We start from the raw sequence: 21,489 nt of genomic DNA on the forward strand, positions 1-21,489 counted from the left end.
GTTGCAGCGTCGTTGCTGCCATTACTGTATCTGTCAATTTGCTTGATAAAGTCAGCTTTAATCAGAAATAAAACTATTGAAACGGATTATATCGCGTATATTGAATACATCCCTTTCCGAAAGGGAGGCCGAAGATCGCGACCAATGGAGGAAAACCCTGGGTGAAGGGGTAGTTGCACACGATGAAGCGTGGTTTAGCCTTCTTCACACTAGGCGAGAACTGAGACACCAGCGCGCCGCTCTCCCACCGTCGTCACCGGGCACGGCATTCTCCTGCCAGCTATGCGGTCGCGGCTGCCGCTCTCGCATTGGACTTAATAGTCATTTGCGGAAGTGCCGCACTCTTAATATGGACGCTGTTTAAACCATCATCTTATTGATGTTACAGGCCAATGATGATGATTGAATACATACTACATTTCGACGTTGTAACCCTTTAGTCAACATTGCCTGTTACTATGATAACCTCTGACAAGTCCCAAACATGGTATCCACATAAGTTTACAATATTCTTACCCCCGGAGTTACACACAATGTTTTTCATCACACTTGCGAAGCTAAATAATTATTAAATACGATGACATCTCAAACATTCGTCTGCCTAGGGAGTTATAGCTTTTTTTTTCACAATCCATAACTCCTGCGGGAACAATAGGTACATATAGGCCTTTACCCTTCAGTACACCTAGCTAGGTAGTAGCTGTTATTTATTTTTTAATTTATTTATAATGTACTTTGACGATGCAAAAGAGATTGTAAAATCCTACTTGACTAAATGAGATTCTATTCTATTCTAAGACACCTGCATGAAATAAGATCTTTTTCGAGCAGGTGTGATGAAAACAGTATTAAACAGCACAAAATATATTCATTATTAGGCACGCTCCTATTATTCCCAAATATATTTCTTACTCAGCCTGCGAGTGTGTGAGATACGCTGTCAATACGTCGTACATTTGTCTAAATGGGCCGGAGCGGCAGTAAATGAAATACATCGCTCTTGCTTAGCGGAGACGCAGACTGGTGTGCCTATTAGACGATTGTCAACTGCCAGCTTGCTTGGGTACTGATTTTTTTAAGTCGATAGACTTATTAGTGTATTTTATTAAACACAAAACCTTACAATATGTGAGTTAAATGGAATGATAGGTAATGGTTATAGATACTGTACAGCATGAAGCCTCATTAAGACGGTTCATGAACTTGCATGCAATATTCGATAATCCTAACTGTAGAGTACAATGAATTACGTCGATCGACCATATACCGAGTATAACGAATGTCGAATACGAGTTCTTCATACAATTATTGATTACGATTACACTGACACCACCAATAAATTATATAAAAAAACAACGAGTTGCACTCCGGGAGTGCCAGCAGAAGTGAAAACTCAATGACATTATAACAGTTTTTCGATCAGGTCACGTGTCCGTCTTACGAATTTTCAATCTGTCGAATCTGTCGGTCGCGTGACCTGTCGCGAGTTTAACATTTTTTCCCCATCACAAAAAGTGCACAGCGCGGCTAAAGAAGTTTTCACTTCAAAATAAAATACCTAATACGTTGATTAATGGAGGGATTCTATCACCGATAGCACTCTTTTGGAATTCCGATTTACATAAATATATCTGCTCCAAAATTAAGCGATTTATGTTCTCTTTTTTATGTGCTAAAAACATATATTTTTTTTAACTTACCTTACCTATTAGATATTTTGTCTCTAAAGGGGCCCACTGATTAACAGTCCGCCGGACGGTATCGGCCCATCAGTTGTTCGGAACTGTCACAATTTTGTTCTAACTGACAGGCCGATACCGTCCGGCGGACTGTTAATCAGTGGACCCCTTAAGACCACATTTCCCTCTTCCTTACTCCATTAACTGAATAATCTCAATAAAGACAGTATCGGAAATCTCAACATTCCTCTTAAAACAAAGGAAAAAACCTGACACTACAAGAAACCATTTCCCGGTACTATTACTCCTTACAAACTACGGGTATCACATAGCACATATCCTCATCTGTCGATCTGGCAAGACATTTTTGACAAAGCCAAGAATCTCACCAAAAACAAATAACAACCTGACATTAAAAGAAAACATCTCCTAGTTACCTATTATCGCGTACAAACTACGGGTATCAAATAGCAAACTACGAGCACACATCCTCATCTGTCGACCCGGCAAGACATTTTTGACAAAGCCAAGAATCTCACCAAAAACAAATAACAACCTGACATTACAAGAAAACATCTCCTAGTTACCTATTATCGCGTACAAACTACGGGTATCAAGTAGCAAACTACGGGCACACATCCTCATCTGTCGACCCGGCAAGACATTTTTGACAAAGCCAAGAATCTCACCAAAAACAAATAACAACCTGACATTACAAGAAAACATCTCCTAGTTACCTATTATCGCGTACAAACTACGGGTATTAAATAGCTAACTACGAGCACACATCCTCATCTGTCGATCCGGCAAGACATTTTTGACAAAGCCAAGAATCTCACCAAAAACACAAATAACAACCTGACATTACAAGAGACATCTCCTAGTTTCCTATTATCGCGTACAAACTACGGGTATCAAATCGCAAACTACGAGGCCACATCCTCATCTGTCGATGCAGCAAGACAAAAGCCAAGAATCTCACCAAAACACAAATAACAACCTGACATTACAAGGAAACATCTCCTAGTTACCTATTATCGCGTACAAACTACGGGTATCAAGTAGCAAACTACGGGCACACATCCTCATCTGTCGATCCCGCAAGACATTTTTGACAAAGCCAAGAATCTCACCAAAAACAAATAACAACCTGACATTACAAGAAAACATCTCCTAGTTACCTATTATCGCGTACAAACTACGGGTATTAAATAGCTAACTACGAGCACACATCCTCATCTGTCGATCCGGCAAGACATTTTTGACAAAGCCAAGAATCTCACCAAAAACACAAATAACAACCTGACATTACAAGAGACATCTCCTAGTCACCTATTATCGCGTACAAACTACGGGTATCAAATCGCAAACTACGAGGCCACATCCTCATCTGTCGATGCAGCAAGACAAAAGCCAAGAATCTCACCAAAAACAAATAACAACCTGACATTACAAGAAACATCTCCTAGTTACCTATTATCGCGTACAAACTACGCAAACTACGAGGCCACATCTTCATCTGTCGATCCGGCAAGACATTTTTGACAAAGCAAGAATCTTACCAAAAACACAAATAACAACCTGAAATTACAAGGAAACATCTCCTAGTTACCTATTATCGCGTACAAACTACGGGTATCAAATAGCAAACTACGAGCACACATCCTCATCTGTCGACCCGGCAAGACATTTTTGACAAAGAAAGAATCTTACCAAAACACAAATAACAACCTGACATTACAAGGAAACATCTCCTAGTTACCTATTATCGCGTACAAACTACGGGTATCAAGTAGCAAACTACGGGCACACATCCTCATCTGTCGATCCGGCAAAACATTTTTGACAAAGCCAAGAATCTCACCAAAAACAAATAACAACCTGACATTACAAGAAACATCTCCTAGTTACCTATTATCGCGTACAAACTACGGGTATCAAATAGCAAACTACGGGCACACATCCTCATCTGTCGACCCGGCAAGACATTTTTGACAAAGCCAAGAATCTCACCAAAAACAAATAACAACCTGACATTACAAGAAACATCTCCTAGTTACCTATTATCGCGTACAAACTACGCAAACTACGAGGCCACATCTTCATCTGTCGATCCGGCAAGACATTTTTGACAAAGCAAGAATCTTACCAAAAACACAAATAACAACCTGAAATTACAAGGAAACATCTCCTAGTTACCTATTATCGCGTACAAACTACGGGTATCAAATAGCAAACTACGAGCACACATCCTCATCTGTCGACCCGGCAAGACATTTTTGACAAAGCAAGAATCTTACCAAAACACAAATAACAACCTGACATTACAAGGAAACATCTCCTAGTTACCTATTATCGCGTACAAACTACGGGTATCAAGTAGCAAACTACGGGCACACATCCTCATCTGTCGATCCGGCAAAACATTTTTGACAAAGCCAAGAATCTCACCAAAAACAAATAACAACCTGACATTACAAGAAACATCTCCTAGTTACCTATTATCGCGTACAAACTACGGGTATCAAATCGCAAACTACAAGCACACATCCTCATCTGTCGATCCGGCAAGACATTTTTCCCGGACGCCGGCTCGCTCCGTAAATTAAAATGTGAATAATTAACACCCCCCACTACCCACCCCCCCACAGTATTAGTTTTAAACCTGCACGATTTGGGGGGAAAGTCGGAGTTGACGTTTGGAATTGTAATTACTGGGTTTTGATAGCATTTTATGTGTTATTGGGATTAATTTGGAGTTTTGAGGGGTGGATTGTGAAAAAGGATTATGATTGCGTCTGAGTGGCTCGGTTTAAATAAGTGTAATGTTTTGTGTAAATCAGTAATCCTTTATTATATTAGCTATTTAGTATCACAAGAGCAATTTAAGATAATTTAGAGGAGAGAGTTCTAGTTTATGAACAATTATTTAAATCATACTTTGTTTTGAAAATTGACCTGTTCATCAAATTGTACTTAAGGGCTGATTTAGACGGCGCGCGAACTCGCATGCGATTTTAGTTACATTGCGGACTGTTGGTTACGTCCAATTCAACCGACCGATCAAAACCCGCAATGTAATGAAACTCGCATGCGAGTTCTCGCATCGTCTAAATCAGCCTTCGCAAGGAAGGTTGGATTGGCAATTGATGGATAAATAGATGATAGCGTTAAAAAATGTTCATCTGTGACGTTCTTAAGCAAAAGGTCCCACATTGTCGCTTGCCATAAGGACGCTCTGACAGGTTATTTGTATAAAATACAAGCAAATTTCGTCCTTATGTTAAGCGACAATGTGGTCCCTTTTGCTTGAGAACGTCAAGTATTATTTAACAATTCCGCTACAACAAATTCCAAACTCCAGCTGGTTTTTCTAAGGCTGTGTCGGGGCAGAATGCTAGTCTCCACCTGATTCCCAGTGATAATTTTGTACAATAACTGAGTCATATGTGGTGCTGTGAGAAGAGCGTATGTGGGGCACCCGGGGGGGAAACGTCGGTCTGGGCGTTACCGCTACCGCTGGAGTGACGAAGCCCAAAAAGACCTGTCCGCCCTCGGAATACCCAACTGGCGTGAAGTGGCGCAGAATAGGGCAGAGTGGCGCTCTCTTGTGTCAGAAGCCAAGATCCTCTTTGGGTCACTGAGCCAGTGATGTATGTATGTATGTACGTAACTTAGTCATAGGTTATTCAGCACATGCGTACGCAATAAACATTCAAACGGTAACGCGTATTAGCCATCACTTTAATAACCTAACCGAACCCACTTCCATTTTTAGGGTTCCTTCTGTGGCAAAATAAAGCAATTCACAAGAGCTGGTGCGGATAGTTTATGGAACTATTGTTATATCAAAACTAATTTTAATCAAGCAGTCTGCGAGCGATACTACATTTTTTATATTATAGCAAATATCGAAAAATTCATCGCTTTCAAGTCGTACTCAAGTACGAGATTTTCCGGAAGCAGAGAATTTTTCTATTTTTCCTTTAATATAAATATAAAAATCGTTTTATCACAAGAAATTTACGCGCTTTAATCTATAAGTTACTTTTTTTGTTTTTTTATATCATTGAATATAAAATAAATAAAAAATGCTGAGGTTGTCTCGCTTAGGACTCTCCTACCAATACTCGTCTTTTTAATACTTATTTATAATTGTTAAATTAAAAACTAAATTGCAATCGACCATATCCGAGACCATCTATCTTGTCTTAAAATTTAAAATGCTTTAATTCTGAGGACTAAGCTTGAATGCCTACGATTGTCAAACCATAATCAACTGTGTGATTGATGTTTGGACAGGAAAATTGAATTAATATCAACTCAAAAAAATGTGGCAACTGCCTACATCGAAAGCCAAAACTAACTGTAGCTTTTAGGAAGCGCTCAACATTATTATACTTCCTGCAGTTTTCCGTCTGGAATGCACATCGAATAAAAGGAAAATGTCGAAGATAAAGCCAACAAAACAGTGTTATTGCAAAATGATATTTTCCCATCAAAATTCCATCCGTTCGCAAATTATCGTTTTTTTTACCCGTCAGCGTATCGGCGGAACCAACACGAAACATTGGCACGCAACAAAACGGCATCCCATTCGATTCCGTCGGAAAAAAAGACAATCCAAATACGTACACGCGATTGCCATCTAAATAATTCAAGCCCGTGTCCTGTACTTGCGTTCCTACCAACTTTATTTTACCGTCGATGAAACGTATCACTCAATTCAGTGGCTCTAATTTCCGTTAGGTTAGGGGCTAGTTTGTAGGAGTTGTGAGTTTTGGGAGCGGTAAAGTTATCTCTGCGTTTACATATGGAGTTTTTACAAGCTCTTACGCGAAACGTCGATCCGAATTTGCCCCCTATACTGATGATATGGGAAAAACAATGAAAGTCGATCGTAAAGCAAGACGTAAGGCGTCAATCACTCTGTTTTTTCGGCTTTTCGCGGATTGCGTTTCGAATGAGTATGGAAATTTGTTCATCTTTCGGTAATTTTCGCGTTTCGAATCGGGATTTGGCAGTTGAATGACAGCGTAATAACCCCCGTTTTGGTTGTTTACTGATCGGGCGGAATTTGAATAGGGGTTCCTGATGTACTTTTGCATTTAGCTACCAAAGGTTAAAATACCAAAGGTTAAAATTAACCTTTGGTATTTATAGAACTTGAACATTTTCGTCAAATTATTTTGTTAAAGTTAAAATTTTAGCATTTTCGAAAGCTCACTCGTACGTAGTATTCGCTGAAAGCCCAATGCATAGTGAATATTTTAGAGCCCGCATATATCTGATCTGCGATAAGTATTAAGTTTTGAGCAACTGTGTCGAAACTGTTGTCCGAACACTCGGATTCTCCTACTAGTATAGTACATAAATATATTAATGCAGTTGAACTGTGATCAAAAGTTTCGATGTAGTACATTAAGCAGTTAAAGTGTTATCGAAAATTTCTTACTGTTGCTATATTGATATGCAAATGTTCTGAGTTCCGAACTTCCGAAACAAGAAAACAATGAAAAAAAAAATGTGATGCTGGCAAACGTTCTGATGCTTTTAGACATTAAGAAGGAAATTGTAGAAAACGTATAAGTAAAATTTAAGACTTGATTGATTGTTTGTTTAGTTTGCAAATTAATCTTAGATAGCTTTTCTAAAATGTCTACTAAGGCTGCTATTCCACTAAGGCAGAAATGAGCGAATATGGGGGGATTAAACCAAGCATTGCTGCCCGATTTGAACTTTAAGATACGTCAATTAATAGATCTAGAAACGATATGGATTAGATGTGTCAGTGTTAAAAGTGACGTTATCGTTTGAAGAAGCTTCACATTTGACACTGACATATCTATGATATCTAATCCATATCGTTTCTAGATCTATTAACTGACGTATCTTAAAGTTCGAATCGGGCCGTTAGTTGTAGTCCACATCCCTTCTCCACTTCGCTGGATTACAACCAATGCTATTGGTTAATTCCTCTCTCTCTCCACCTCAGTGGTAAGGCCACCTAAGACGATTAAACTTAAAAAATTCAAAATATACGTTCCAACAGAAAATGTATGCTTACACACTTAACTTCACACTCAACACATTGCTAGGGCCGAATAAAATACAGACTAATGGCGTTATTTATTAACGCGTTACTGGCCTGAATTAGCTATGAATCGTTTGTCTTCATCTGTCAATTTGACTTATGTACTTGTAAGAAAGAGATAAAACATAAGTTTTATAAATAAGGGGGTAAATAGGGACCCGGACCAAAGGTGCTTACTCGTATTCATTAGCCAATTTAGAATTTACAAGCAGATGTGTACGGACTAATCAATTTCTGCTCGCAGCCGCGTTAAAGGTGACATTCTGACATTAACATATTTTTGCAATGGCCGTGTTATTTCAAAGGGGCTGGTTTCAAAAATACGACGTCGGCACACACTCTCATTAACTTTGTAACACATAAGGAGCGGGCTGAATACTAATTGAGATGTTGGTGATGGGGGTGTAGATGGGACATATCTCTGATGTGCTATGAGGGTCAAACACAATCTGGGGGATAGCCAAGATGACAATCTTACATCGACAAACGCCAAACATAAAAAAAAACAACGGGTTGCACTCCGGGAGTGCCGGCAGAAGTGAAAACTCAATGACATTGTAACAGATTTTCGATCAGGACACGTGTCCGTCTTACGTCTTACGAATCTTACGGTCACGTGACCTGTCGCGAGTTTAACATTTTTTCCCCGTCACAAAAAGTGCACAGCGGCGCTAAAGAAGTTTTCACTTCAAAAATATGGGGATGACAGATGCTACGAAAAGTGATCAAGGCGACAAGCGCAAGCCTTTCATAGATTGTTTACTTACTCGGGAAATTGCTACAAATGATAAGTCACCCTAATTTAAGAAATGGCGCCAGCTTCAAATCCTTAAGTTGCTTTTTATAAATATAAATTCGTAAGAATTTACCACGCTTAGTTTTAAGTGAAATTATATATTGTGAGATATAGTTATTTGTACAACAAGAGATCAAAGTTTGATATTTCTTCGAGTGCTTATTTTGAGTCCCGTGCAAGCGAAAGATTCTATAATAGATTCACGAGCGTAGCGAGTGAATCTAATTTAGAATCTTGAGCGTAGTAAGGGATTCAAAAGCGCACGAGATGTAAATAACTTTGATCTCGTGTAGTACACAAAATTTTTCACCCTAAGCAGTGAGAACATACCTAGAGGGACAGAGATAATAGAACCCAAGTATATCGAACTTGTATTAGACCCCGCATGTTGAAATGACATTTGACTATAAAGGTCACTTGAATGTCATTTTGTCTCACTGAGTGAGACACACTCAGTGAGCAAAATGCGATTTTGCTCACTGAGTGAGACAAATGGACTCAGTGAGCAAAATCGCATTTTGCTCACTGTTTTTAAGAAGCAAAGTACCCTTGTTCGAGCTGCTGAGGTGAAAAATAAATTATATCATATCATATAGTAAATGTTAAAATAATAGTCTATTAAAAACACATACAATTGACTTTTGGATACTGATGTGCCGTCAAAAAGTTTGGAACACTGAAAATTTTAGGAAACTTCATATAATGACATTTCATAGTATGAACATAAAATAACAATTCAAACTATGAAATGTCATTTTAGTCTACTGAATAAAAAAATAGACTTTAGGTACTTTTATATGGGAAACGAAAATTTTCATTTGCAAAATAAAAAAATAAAAATGAAAGTTTCCTTTGTTTCCTGCAAATTTTCGAAAACTTTTACAACTTTTTGGAAGCTTTTCGCAACTTGCACATATGTACTTTGGATAACATGGCATGGCATCATACCATCCGTTAACCCTCGTCGCGTCTACGGCTGTACTCTCTGGCACCGGCCGCGTGGGGAGCGTAGGGGGCCGCGATGGTGTTAATTATACGATTTTCTTTGATAATAAGTTAATAAATATTGGATAAGGCTCACCCTCGGCTGGCCCTTTAATGAACCCGCTCTAGGTGTTCGGTTGCTCTGTAGTGGCAGCGTGATGTGAGGTGTAATAGGTATATTATAGGATAGGTAATACATATTTGTCGTGATGCCTATATAAACAAAACTTAGCTAAAAATTTAAGTGTAATTGACTGGCTTTAGACTATTCTACTTTACCGTACTGGGAAAATACCACTACAAAATCTACCGAACATCTCTATACGTAGGGATAAATAGGTACCTAGTACTTATTCAAGCAACGAAGTACATCATGTACTTAATACATTCAGGGCCAAGAACCCGACTGTCGGGTACACTGTTCGTAGCGACTACGCGCTACATACGGCGAAACCGTGGCTACACGCTACGAGCGTAACCCGTAGCACTTAGTGCCAATGAATGTGTTAATAGCTCATTTTTAAGCTTTTAATTTATTGTTAGTCCTGTCTCCATCCCTCAACTATCATAAAATGAGGACACTAACCGTAGGTTAAGCTGTTACTTTGGCATTAGAGCAAAAGTTATGTTGTACATCGACATACAACGTCAATTGAACTAGAGTCAGACCGAGAAAAGTCTGCAGCGATTTTGATAGCCCACGCAGTGTAAGTGTCATTTTAAACGTCAAACTTCCATGAAACTATGACGTGTAAATAACACTTGCACTGCGTGGGCTATCAAAGTCGCTCCAGACTTTTCTTGGTCTAACTGTACAAACATTGACCCTTTGACCCACTTATTCTTCATCAATTTGTTCTTTTTGTCACCGAAGGTTGCGTCCTCTAAAAGTTTTTCTTATAATTTTATTATTGAATAAGTTTATTCTTTGATTTTCGACTGTTAACTTATTCGGAGGTTAAAAAGGGCGACGGTCACATCCCAGGTGTCTGTCAGGATCGAACGTATATTGATCTTTTGATCTCCGATCCTTTGATCAGGCGGTTAACTCGATTAGGAGGGGTCGCCTTTAACTAATGCTCGTGTGTAGCCATTTACGGCTCGGCCACGACATTGAGCGACTTGCGACGGCGGGAGCGATAGCCATAGGTTGGAGCGTGACACAGCGATCGGACCTTTCGCTCCAACCTATGGTTATCGCTCCCGCCGTCGCAAGTCGCTCAATGTCGTGGCCGAGCCGTCAGCCAATACTCAGCTTTGCCGTTGGTGGTTTGGTGTAAGCGGTCAATAATAGTGAAAATAAAATTCAGCAAAATTTGGATCACACAGCATCTATTTGACTGTATTTAAAAAATATATTTTACACGATGCATGAAATAAAGCACCAGGCCCCAATTTCACCACAGTGACAGGTGCGACAATTGTAAAATCACTGTTGCTGACGTCACAGGCATCCATGGGCTACGGTTACCACTTACCATCGGGCGGGCCGTATTCCTGTTTGCCACCATCATTGTATTATTTAAAAAAACTTTATTATATCGGAAAAAAACAGATATTTCTTTTGCGAAGTTTCTGACAATTGTCAAGATTTAGAAGAATTGTAGGTAATTCTTGACAGGTAATGAGGTATATGTCGGAATTTCGTGACAATTGTAGTGTTTCTTGTGACAATTGTCATAAACTTAGCAAGAGAAATATCTGTTTATTTCCGATATAATAAAGTTTTTTTTAATAAAACAATGATGGTGGCAAACAGGAATACGGCCCGCCCGATGCTAAGCGGTAACCGTAGCCCATGGATGCCTGTGACGTCAGCAACAGTGATGTTTTACAATTGTCGCACCTGTCACCGTGGTGAAATTGGAGCCAGAAGATAATTAGAGAAACGTATACAGCAGTTATTTTTGGACACAATTTCTATTTTAAAACTAGTTATAAAGAGTAGGTAATTGGATCGTGACGTCACATGCTAGTGTTTCATATAAATTTCATAGTAGCAAAATCGTTTTGACGATTCGAAAAAATAAACTGATTTGACTAGTAGTCGAATACCCTGTAGGGTTCAAGTAATATCTGGCCAATTCGAGTTTTAGTTATTCGATCTGTTTCCGACATGATACTGATCTGTCAGTGTCAAAAGTGACGTTTTTGGTTGAAGAAATGTCACTTTGGACATCGACATTTCAGTATCATATCGGAAACAGATCTCCTCCTCCTCCTTGTCGTATTCCTCATTGCATAGAGACATTGACATGATTTAATTTATACATTTAATTATATTTTATAAATAAAATAGACAATTTCGAATTATATTAATTATGAATTATTCTATTACATAAATATAAATTATTTAGAATATTTATGACAGGTGTTTTTAATTGCGAATATTAATAACTTAACCTAACGAAGTCAGGATCAAAATGAGATTTTTGAACGATTCGTAACAGTCGTGGCCTCCACGAATTATTTTGTGGACTAACTCCTTCCATTTGTTGCGATCTTCAGCAGTGTGCAGTGCATCGTGGATTTTAGATTTAGTGCCTTCGCGGATCAGATCTGTCCATCGCATTGGGCTTCTTCCACGTGGTCGCCTTCCTTGGACTTTTCCCGTTACCAGAAGCATCTCCAGGATGTCATTTTTCTTTCTGGCTATGTGTCCATCGGAAACAGATCTAATACGTAACTAAAACTCGAAGTGCAACATATATTATCCGCTACTTTTTAAACTGGCCGGGCAGTAATGCTTCCTAAAGTAAGCAACGGAATGGTACAAGGAATGGCTTCCCAGATTTACTGTTATACGCTGCCGGCTACTCACCGTTGTTTAACGCGAGTGATAGATAATGGGAACCAAGTTCCATTTTAGGGTTCCGTACTCAAAGGGTGAAAACTCACCGGGTTGATACAGCCTGTTGTTATAGCGGCAACAGAAATATATCATCGGTGAAACTTTCAACTGTGACAGATAGACGGATTGCGGAGTCTTAATAATAGGGTTCCGTTTTTACCCTTTGGGTACAGAACCCTAAAAACCAGGGTGCCTAGCCAATATACCAATCGTTTGCGCTAATACGACAACGAAACATTAGCTGTCTCAGTATCGCACTAATATGTAAGAGTGATAGAGAGAAAGAAAGCGTTTCGTTGTCATAGCGCAAGCGATGGGCACCTAGGTGCATAATTATTTTCCTTCGTATTTTCACGGATACGTACAGTCAACGGTAAAAATATGGGTGTTGACAACTTAGTCAAAAATACGTCCCATAGTTCTTAATTCACCGACATAAGAGTTATGGGACATATTCTTGAAATGATTTGTACACCCATATTTTTACCGTTAACTGTACGAACGTGTCTTGCTATTTCAGTCAGTCTCGGTACAAAAAGTACTGAGGTTCACTGAAGTAGCATGACAAATACGAACGTTTCCGAGAAAATACGATGGAAAACAATTATGCACAACATCTGTATAGTTAAAGCGCCTATTCCACACAAATTCAGAATAAGGCCCAGGCCGATTTGAGACAATGTCAACCGTATACACGCCGCAAAAGCCGCATCTTGCGTCTCGCATGAAGACGGCGTCTGCACGCGACAAATCCTCACCCTGCTCGGTATTCCAATTTCTAACACTGTCGTAGCCAGTATAACTGAGACCTTGAAATCCGCAAAAGTTTAAAAGTATTGATACAAGCCCTAATACTACTATGTACTTGCAGTATAACTATTTTATTACCAAATCCCTTATAAGTCTGTAAGGGCCACTTGCACTAGTTGCACCATTCGATAACCCGGGGTTAACCGGTTAAACCTGGAGTTACCATGGTTACCAGTACAATTTGACACCGGGTTTGGGTGGGATGGTGCAAATGGCGCTAAGTGTCTGGCGGTCAAATCTGTCAATTTATTGCGGGACTGTATACGTAGATCTGTCTGCAATGACATTTGTACCCAATTTCCGCTATACCTTAACAGATTTAGCCGCCAGACACATCTGTACGTATATCTAGCTTATGCCCAAAGGCTTTCAGTGGAACCAGATACATTTCGATATTCGGAAGATTGCGGGCCACTTCTGGATGACATTAGTTCGGGACAACTGACGTACAAGAAGAGAGGCTTATACTCAGCAGTAGGCGATAAAGGGCTTATCAGGATGACGATGACATACTTTCAAACCAGCGGCATGAAGTTGTTGTTTCCATATTTTTTGTATGCACAGAGGTCAATTTAAACTGGTAAGTACTTACTTACTTAGTAGGCATGGGAATGGCATACCTTAGGGTAGAAATCGTAATTTACAAACGTCCGAATTTACGCAGACTTGCGGTGGCGCGTGAAACCGGAGGTTCCTCGTGTTGTCCAAACATACATGAATAGTGTTACCGCGGTAGGCTCACATCTTGTGATTTTGCTAAACTAATATTAAGATATAGGAAAACCGAGGAAAAGGTGGATGGACTGTGTGAGAGATGATATGAAACGAACGCAAGTGAATGATGAAATGACGGGCGACTGAGAGGTGTGGAAGAGTAAGACATGCTGCGCCGACCCCAAGTGAACAAGGGACAAGGGCAAGATAATGATGATTAAGATATAGGAAAATACAGTCAACATGATGGCGGATGAGACAACTTGTCATAAAAATCTACATCATCTTTAAGAGATATGTTTCTATATGGAAATAGAAGGATTGGACTGAGGAAGATACTTTCTAACGCGAATTGTAGAGAAATGCCTATGCCGAACGATAACTTGTAAGTGACCTCGTGAACATCAGCTGCCGATCCGTTGGTTGAGTAGCCATCTAAACACATAAAAAGGCCATCAACACCGATAGGTAAATAAAATGATCAAAACAAACATGACCCATGAAGGATGTCACAGTACAGATATCTGAAGATAATATATATGACAGCTAAAATATGTTAATTATATTCTTCTATTAAATATAGGACTAAACTAGACGTCTACACGAATTGATCAGCAATGTTCTTGTCTGCTTCGAACATAGATAAGTCTAGAGAATAGGGGGTATTACTGCACTGTTCTGCCGCTAGAGTGCAGCGCTAAGCTAGCTCGTAAGCCATAGAGTAACTTATACATACTGTGCCTTAAACTGTTTTTTTTTACAAGTTTTCACAGACAATAAAATATGACACTGATGCATCAAGGCGGTTTGTTAACAAGGGCCTACCGGGAAATGCGAAAATCGAAATTTAGTTATCTGCCTCTTTATCGCTCGCATATGCAAGAGTGATAGAGAAGTTAGATAACGAAATTTCGATAGATTGTGATGGATAGTGGTGGCGCCCCCTATGCAGAGTTTTGCGTCATATTCCCTATAAACACGATCCTTTCAAAAATTTTAGCATAAATCCTAGTATTCCAAGTTACATATGCATGATATCTCACAGCTAAATAAAACCGAACCTACATCAACGAGAGGCAGACTCGTCCAATAATATAGTTATATATTAAGTATAATAAAACTAAGCGGAGCGCAGTCATACATATTCATTGGAGCGGAGCGCGCCCGGCGAGCCAAAAAGTGAGATCCTTCATTTTAAATGGAATCGGGAATATCAATACTTTTATGAAATATGTTAAACATTTAATATAATAAACTGAATTTTACTAAAGTAGTAATAATAATCCGATGTTGTATGATGATGATATGGATGACGAGAACACTGGAGCGCAGCTGGAGACAACAAAATTAGAAGCAGACATATTAAAAGAGTAAAAAACTTTCTAAACTAACGACTTTGATGTGACATAGTGTCCAAACAAGATTGTGATGATTTTTAAGGTGCATGTGTACCGTTATCCACACCGTTAACTGCATTTTGTTATTGCAAACGGTCGATCAATGGTCAATTAACCTCTTCTCAGTGTATGAAAAGAATCCAGACAGAAGTTTTAGTCAACTTTTTGCATTTTTTTCGAGGACGATATTTTTTGCTGTATACAGCACAACCGAGGTTTGACCTATGATTTTTGATTATCACACACATATAAAGGGTTATTAACGGTGTTTATGGTAATAATGTCACAACCTAGCGCATCCTTGACCTCACGAAAACATACAACATTCGTAATTATAAAAATAGACACGGAAATTACAAATGGCAGTTTGCCTTAAATGAGGTTTCAACATTTATTTTGGTTACCTATCTATCTATCTATCTGATCCAACACATGACCATAGCTGTGATTATTCGAGTGTCAACCACCTATAAAAGTGCATATGAAACAAAGACGACCTACTAGGAGTACTTATACTGAAAGTCCATCAGGTATTAGCTAAAATATGTAAGTATAGCAAAGCTAAAGAAACAACCATCGCAAACGCCATCACGGATTATCATAAATGTAAATACGAGTCCTATTCGAGTTTCGAATGTAAACGAATATCTAAGAACGCATAAAGCCGGGCTCATATTAATATTATCACATATCCGGACCACCAGTGCTCACTGGAAGAATTTTTAATGCTATGCTTTAATTATTTTGCTGCCGGCGTGGGCGGGACTAAGTTTTCATTCACATTAGAAAATTCATTTTTGCACACAAGCGCGCCTACGTTAAATTATTAAGTCGCTTGCCGAAAACTGAAATTTGGAGATCGCTGTATTTATGACTGCGTACATTTTCGAGTGGGATTCAGAAACCGTTTGTATTATGAAAAGAGCTAATTAACCCGAGTTGAGTGTGATTAATAATGGAAATGTGGACGGACGTGTAGTTCTGTTCTTAGGTTCGCGAAAAATTGGGTACGGAAAAATGGGTGGGGTAGGGGATAGATTAATATTTAACGTAGAAGGATTATTATGAGGGCGCTTTCGTTAAAATATGAAAGGATATTATTAACAACATGGACAGAATATGTCCAAGCTCTATTAAAACAAATTCCTTATTTGTTGGTATTCTAATATGTATATAAAAAAAAACATACAACCGAATTGATAACCTCCTTCTTTTGAGATTTGGAAGTCGGTTAATGAACAGAAATAAATAGAAAACGTCTAATAGTTAAAATTCAAGAAAAAACTACTTACTAGAACATCATAAAACTCATAAGAAACCCTAAACTAACTATAAATATATACATATTAAACCGATTAGATAGCTAATTTTGTAAACTGTCAGTCAAAGCCATAATATTGTTTTCATTTAATTATGTCATGATATTGCAACTTAAAAAAACTTGTCAGGTGAGATTGTAGTCAAATCCTTAACTTTTACCCATAAGACATGAAGAATATAGAAAATCATCAATCATTATGAGACAAATAATCTTGGAGTTAATATTTTGTAGCCCGGAAGATATTTAATTTTGCACGCAAGTGTACCGGTGCCTTTACAAAGCAAGACACAAAAATAAAAAATGTAATATGATTAGAAACAAATTACACACGGGGCGCACCGCGATAAGTCGGGTCGGCGGCTAACTAACCGCGGCCCCACGTTGGGCGCCACTTTGCCTTTGTTCCCCCACTTTCTTTGTATTTTGTTTCATTTCATGCAAAATTTAATTTCGTTTTCAAGACTCGTGTGGAATGATATTACGCGCACCGGCCGCGGCCGCCGGTTGTAATTTCATTGCTACTCCTCAAGTGTACGTGGACATTATGCCTTTTTCATCACATACCCTTTCGGTGGATGGCTCGGTTGTTTTTCGTTTAAAGCTGACCCGGGAGATCGGAATTCGCAGCCGGATTGTGTGGACGTTAATTGCGGGACATAACTATCCAAAGGGTTTTTTTATTACCGCCCGGGCGACAAAGGAGCAGAGTGCGAATCCTATGCTATTACACCTATTACACGACCAATATTTGTATTCTTCTTTATAAAGTATAGAAATCAATTATGTTAAAGAGTTTCATTTAAATAGTAGAATCCGCTTCATACGATAATGTTTAGGGGCATTCCACAAAAAGGTCCGTAATTTGTCGGGGACGCAAAGCATGTAGCATCTACCTTTATAACCTGCAGTAATCTGTATTATATACCGTTGAATTTAAAGCTAAGTTTATCAAACGTTATAGATGATGTAATGATCATAAGATAAATTATTGCTAATTAATACATATAACTTCAGCATATCTAGGTGCCGTAATGACATATTATTATCCCATCCCGCGCTTGTTCGATGTCTCGGATATTGTTTGTTAATCAACATCACAAAACGTAAAAGCCCACCAATCGGAAAAAGGGTCCTGCGAAGTCAAGACGTGAATCTTAAAAAGGAAGAAATTCAATAAAGACGGCCCCTCCTTACAAGTGACACCAAATCCCTTTTTAACCTCTACAAGAATCGACAACCCCAATTTGGCATCGATACCGGTAATGCAGTCCAGTGGCTCGGGGGCGCCTCCCCAAGGTAAAGGGATAAAAAAGGGATTCTTTGTGTGATCTACCCGCAAATCGCTGCGGTGTACACTCAATAGGGGACGATTACGGTACCCAAATTGGGGCGTGTGAAAGAAATTCTTAGGAAAAGTTGGAAGGTATTTTTCGGTGTTTTACCGGATAAAACAATAAAGGGTGAAAGACATCTGGTAAGCTGTAAGGGTACCGTGTGAAAATAGAGGGGAGTTTGATTGAAAGTGTTGGGGAAGAAAAAATGAGCGAAGGCGATGACAAGCTTGTCTTTAAAAATAAATTTCAGAAGATTCGATATTCGGTGAATAATGGCTTAAGGTTTAGACAAGATTTTGAATCACAGGAGTAGAAATATCAATCAAAATGCCTTTTTGACTGATTTTATTAACGAAATTGAAAGTGATGTAACAATGACGAGCTGTAACTTGTACATAAGAAGAGTACTCTCATCTGCTGCTGCCTAATTGATGTTTAGTGAAGGATACAAAATACAGCGGCAGCTAAGATCCAAGAGTCTTCACAATAAAAGAAAGAAATACTATAAGTAATCAACAAACATAAACAAAAACACAAACGAAGGAACACAAAGTCTGAATAAACACATGTAAGATGTCATAATCTCATAATCTACCGCTAAGCACACTAGTTGTTTGACCACCGTCGGCACCGTCCACTGGCCTAAACAAACTGACTGCAGCCATATTTGCCGATCGGTCACTTGATATACAGGCTTTATGAAGCGCTCCGCACTAATATTGTAAACATGAATTCGACGGTTTGTGTATTTACGTCTCAGTAGTTTGAATTTTGTAGGCAAATTTTATGATTATCCAAAATTATTATTAACACACGCTCTTATTATCTTAACAAAGTTAACCACAGATCCGTTACAAATAATATATGTTCACGGTCAAACATATTAGGTCATGGGATTACTTACACATGTTGTTATGCGACTTTTATATGAACAAGAGTTACCCATAGGCAACTATTGTGCACCTATTAGTAAACAAAAAATGATTTTGACTGTCTCATAAACAAGGAAGGCGGTATATACCAATATTGTAGTAGATTTTAATGTTTCAGTTTGGAAAGCCTAATTCTATAATTAAATAAACAATATGGCAATCGATATGGAAATCATTCCATATAAATCATGTATTATCACCATGGCACTGCGAGCACAAACAATTGAAATTTGTCCTAGTTCCCATGCGTCTCGTTTTTACACATCCGTGTGCGATACAGGTAAGAATAGGATCGAACGGTACGCCGAAAATAGTTTATTAATTTGAGGGTTTGGTAAGTGTGGGATCGCCCCGCTTGGTCAAATATAAGCCATGTTTTCTTGAATAGTAATTCATTCTTCTTCTCGACCCCAACTATCAAACATCTGTGAATATCAATTCTCATTCGTAATGAGTTTCTCCGGAAAAGTGGTGTTAGTAACTGGCGCGAGCTCCGGTATCGGGGCGGCTACCGCTTTGCTGTTTTCGAAAGAAGGTGCTCAAGTAGCTATCGTTGGCCGGAATGAAAAAAAACTGAACAAAGTCAGGCAGATGTGCGCAGCACTCGACTCAGATCCACTCGTCATCAAAGCTGACGTTGCAAACGAGGAAGAAGCAAGCACTATTATTCAGCAAACCGTGGACCATTATGGGCAATTAGATGTTCTTGTAAACAACGCGGGTATCATGAGAGCTATGGCAGTCAGCGATCCAAACATACTGCAAGTATTTGATGAAGTTATGAATACGAATCTTCGTTCGATCGTGCAGTTGACTAGCCTTGCTGTAAATCACCTGGAAGCTACTAAGGGGAACATCGTGAGCGTGTCAAGTATTGCTGCTATGTCTGTGAGTGGGTCTAATTTCATGCCATATTGCGTGTCAAAGGCAGCCTTGGATCAGTTCACTCGTTGCGCGGCCTTGGACCTGGCACCCTTAGGGATAAGGGTCAACACTGTCAACCCTGGGCCGGTGAAGACAGACATTATTGAAAATTCTGGTTTGGCGCCGCCAGGTGCTGATGAGGTTGTGTGGGAAGTGATGAAGAAATCAACGGCTTTGGGAAGAGTAAGTGATCCAGAAGAGATCGCGGAAATAATAGCATTTTTGGCGAGCGACAAAGCGAGAGGAGTCACCGGGTCAAGCTATGTCTCTGATAACGGCGGTTTGATCAATCGTCAGCTTCTTGGATAAAAAGTAAATTAAATAGACAAACATCATATTGATTTAACTTACAACTACGATATTAATATTACGACTTTCGATTAGCGTATTTATCGATTCGTGAATATAATTTTAATGTTACAAGCATATTTTATTATTTGGTGTTCATTAAATATTTTACAAATTATTTGTGCACAGCGGCAGCTGTTTCCAGTTATCAATTTGAACAAAACTAAGAATTTAATTTGCTGTTATCGCTACCCAAATTTTACGTCCCTGACCCTGAAGTAAAACTATTATATGTTTGACTTGTGCAATAAGAGTAATTGTACTGTAATTTGCGAGTCAGAAAGTGCACAATAACAATTATAAAATATAATATGTTTCATAATCAAATGATTATATACGATAATTTGATGTCCATTAAAAAAAAACATTAATTTTAATATAATAGAATTAATGTCATAACTCATAAACGTTAACAAAACATATTTAAAGCTTTTACGAGCAATACCTACCAGTAAAAATGTGTTTATTAGTTTAAGCACCGAATGTAAATTCAAATACCTATCTTATAATAAAAAACAGTTATGTACTGGTAAATTTAATCTAAATTTAAACATTGAAATAAATATTCTTGTAAAAATGCTTTTATATCTTGTCCGGTAGACGAGATAGTATATTTTTCTTGAACATGCACAAGGATTTAATTACCTAGGACAGTGAGCCATTATAATATTATTTTGTTGTATAAAAGTAGTGGGTCAGTGGTTTTTAATTAATTATGGAGAAACGTAGATAAAGTATTCCTGTGTTATTTCAAGCAACGAAGTGCGTTAGAAAATGTACAGGTAAAAGAAATTCTGCAATGATGTACGTACGCGGACAAGTTTTGTTTCATACAATTTTAAGTTTATAAAATTCAGCTTAGTCAATGTTAAATGTTGGCAATAGTTCCTTTCTGTAGGACACACTGATACAAACTTCCCTTAGTTTTTAATATGCCTAGTGCTGTATTTAGATTCATAAATCTATTATGGTTTTGATATTTATATAATACGATCGTTCGCGATTATTGGTGAACACTGTAGAGTCGTGCACAAGGTCGTATCGTAACAATAACATATTAACTTGAAATCGTCCTATTTATTAAAGTTATAAAGAGCTTTGTAACAAAGACCAAACAAGTTCCTTACACTTATTCCCGGAACAATCTCCAACGAATAGTGTCCAAAGAAGAACCAATAAGGAATTAAAGATCAGATAAGATAAAGATTTATGGTTGTTTATACGATCGGGGGAGGCGTCGGGGTGCGGATTAAATGGCAAATTGGTTTAAGAACCCCCATTTCGGGATCCGCGGGCACAAATCAA

At 38.5% G+C, this 21,489-nt stretch overlaps 2 protein-coding genes across 2 annotated transcripts in view; one reads left to right on the forward strand and one right to left on the reverse strand.

Moving 5' to 3' along the window:
* LOC134800376 (nuclear pore complex protein Nup88) overlaps positions 1-21,489 on the reverse strand; it is a 73,974-nt gene that overhangs the window by 41,639 nt on the left and 10,846 nt on the right. The gene's annotated exons all lie outside the window — the stretch shown is intronic.
* Positions 19,146-20,177, forward strand: LOC134799816 (3-oxoacyl-[acyl-carrier-protein] reductase FabG-like). Its single transcript, XM_063772219.1, has one exon. It carries the CDS (start codon positions 19,363-19,365, stop codon positions 20,143-20,145), a length of 783 nt encoding a protein of 260 aa, XP_063628289.1. The 5' UTR covers positions 19,146-19,362; the 3' UTR covers positions 20,146-20,177.

This window comes from Cydia splendana, chromosome 19, assembly GCF_910591565.1.
Source record: "Cydia splendana chromosome 19, ilCydSple1.2, whole genome shotgun sequence".
NCBI classification, from domain to species: Eukaryota; Metazoa; Arthropoda; class Insecta; order Lepidoptera; family Tortricidae; genus Cydia; species Cydia splendana.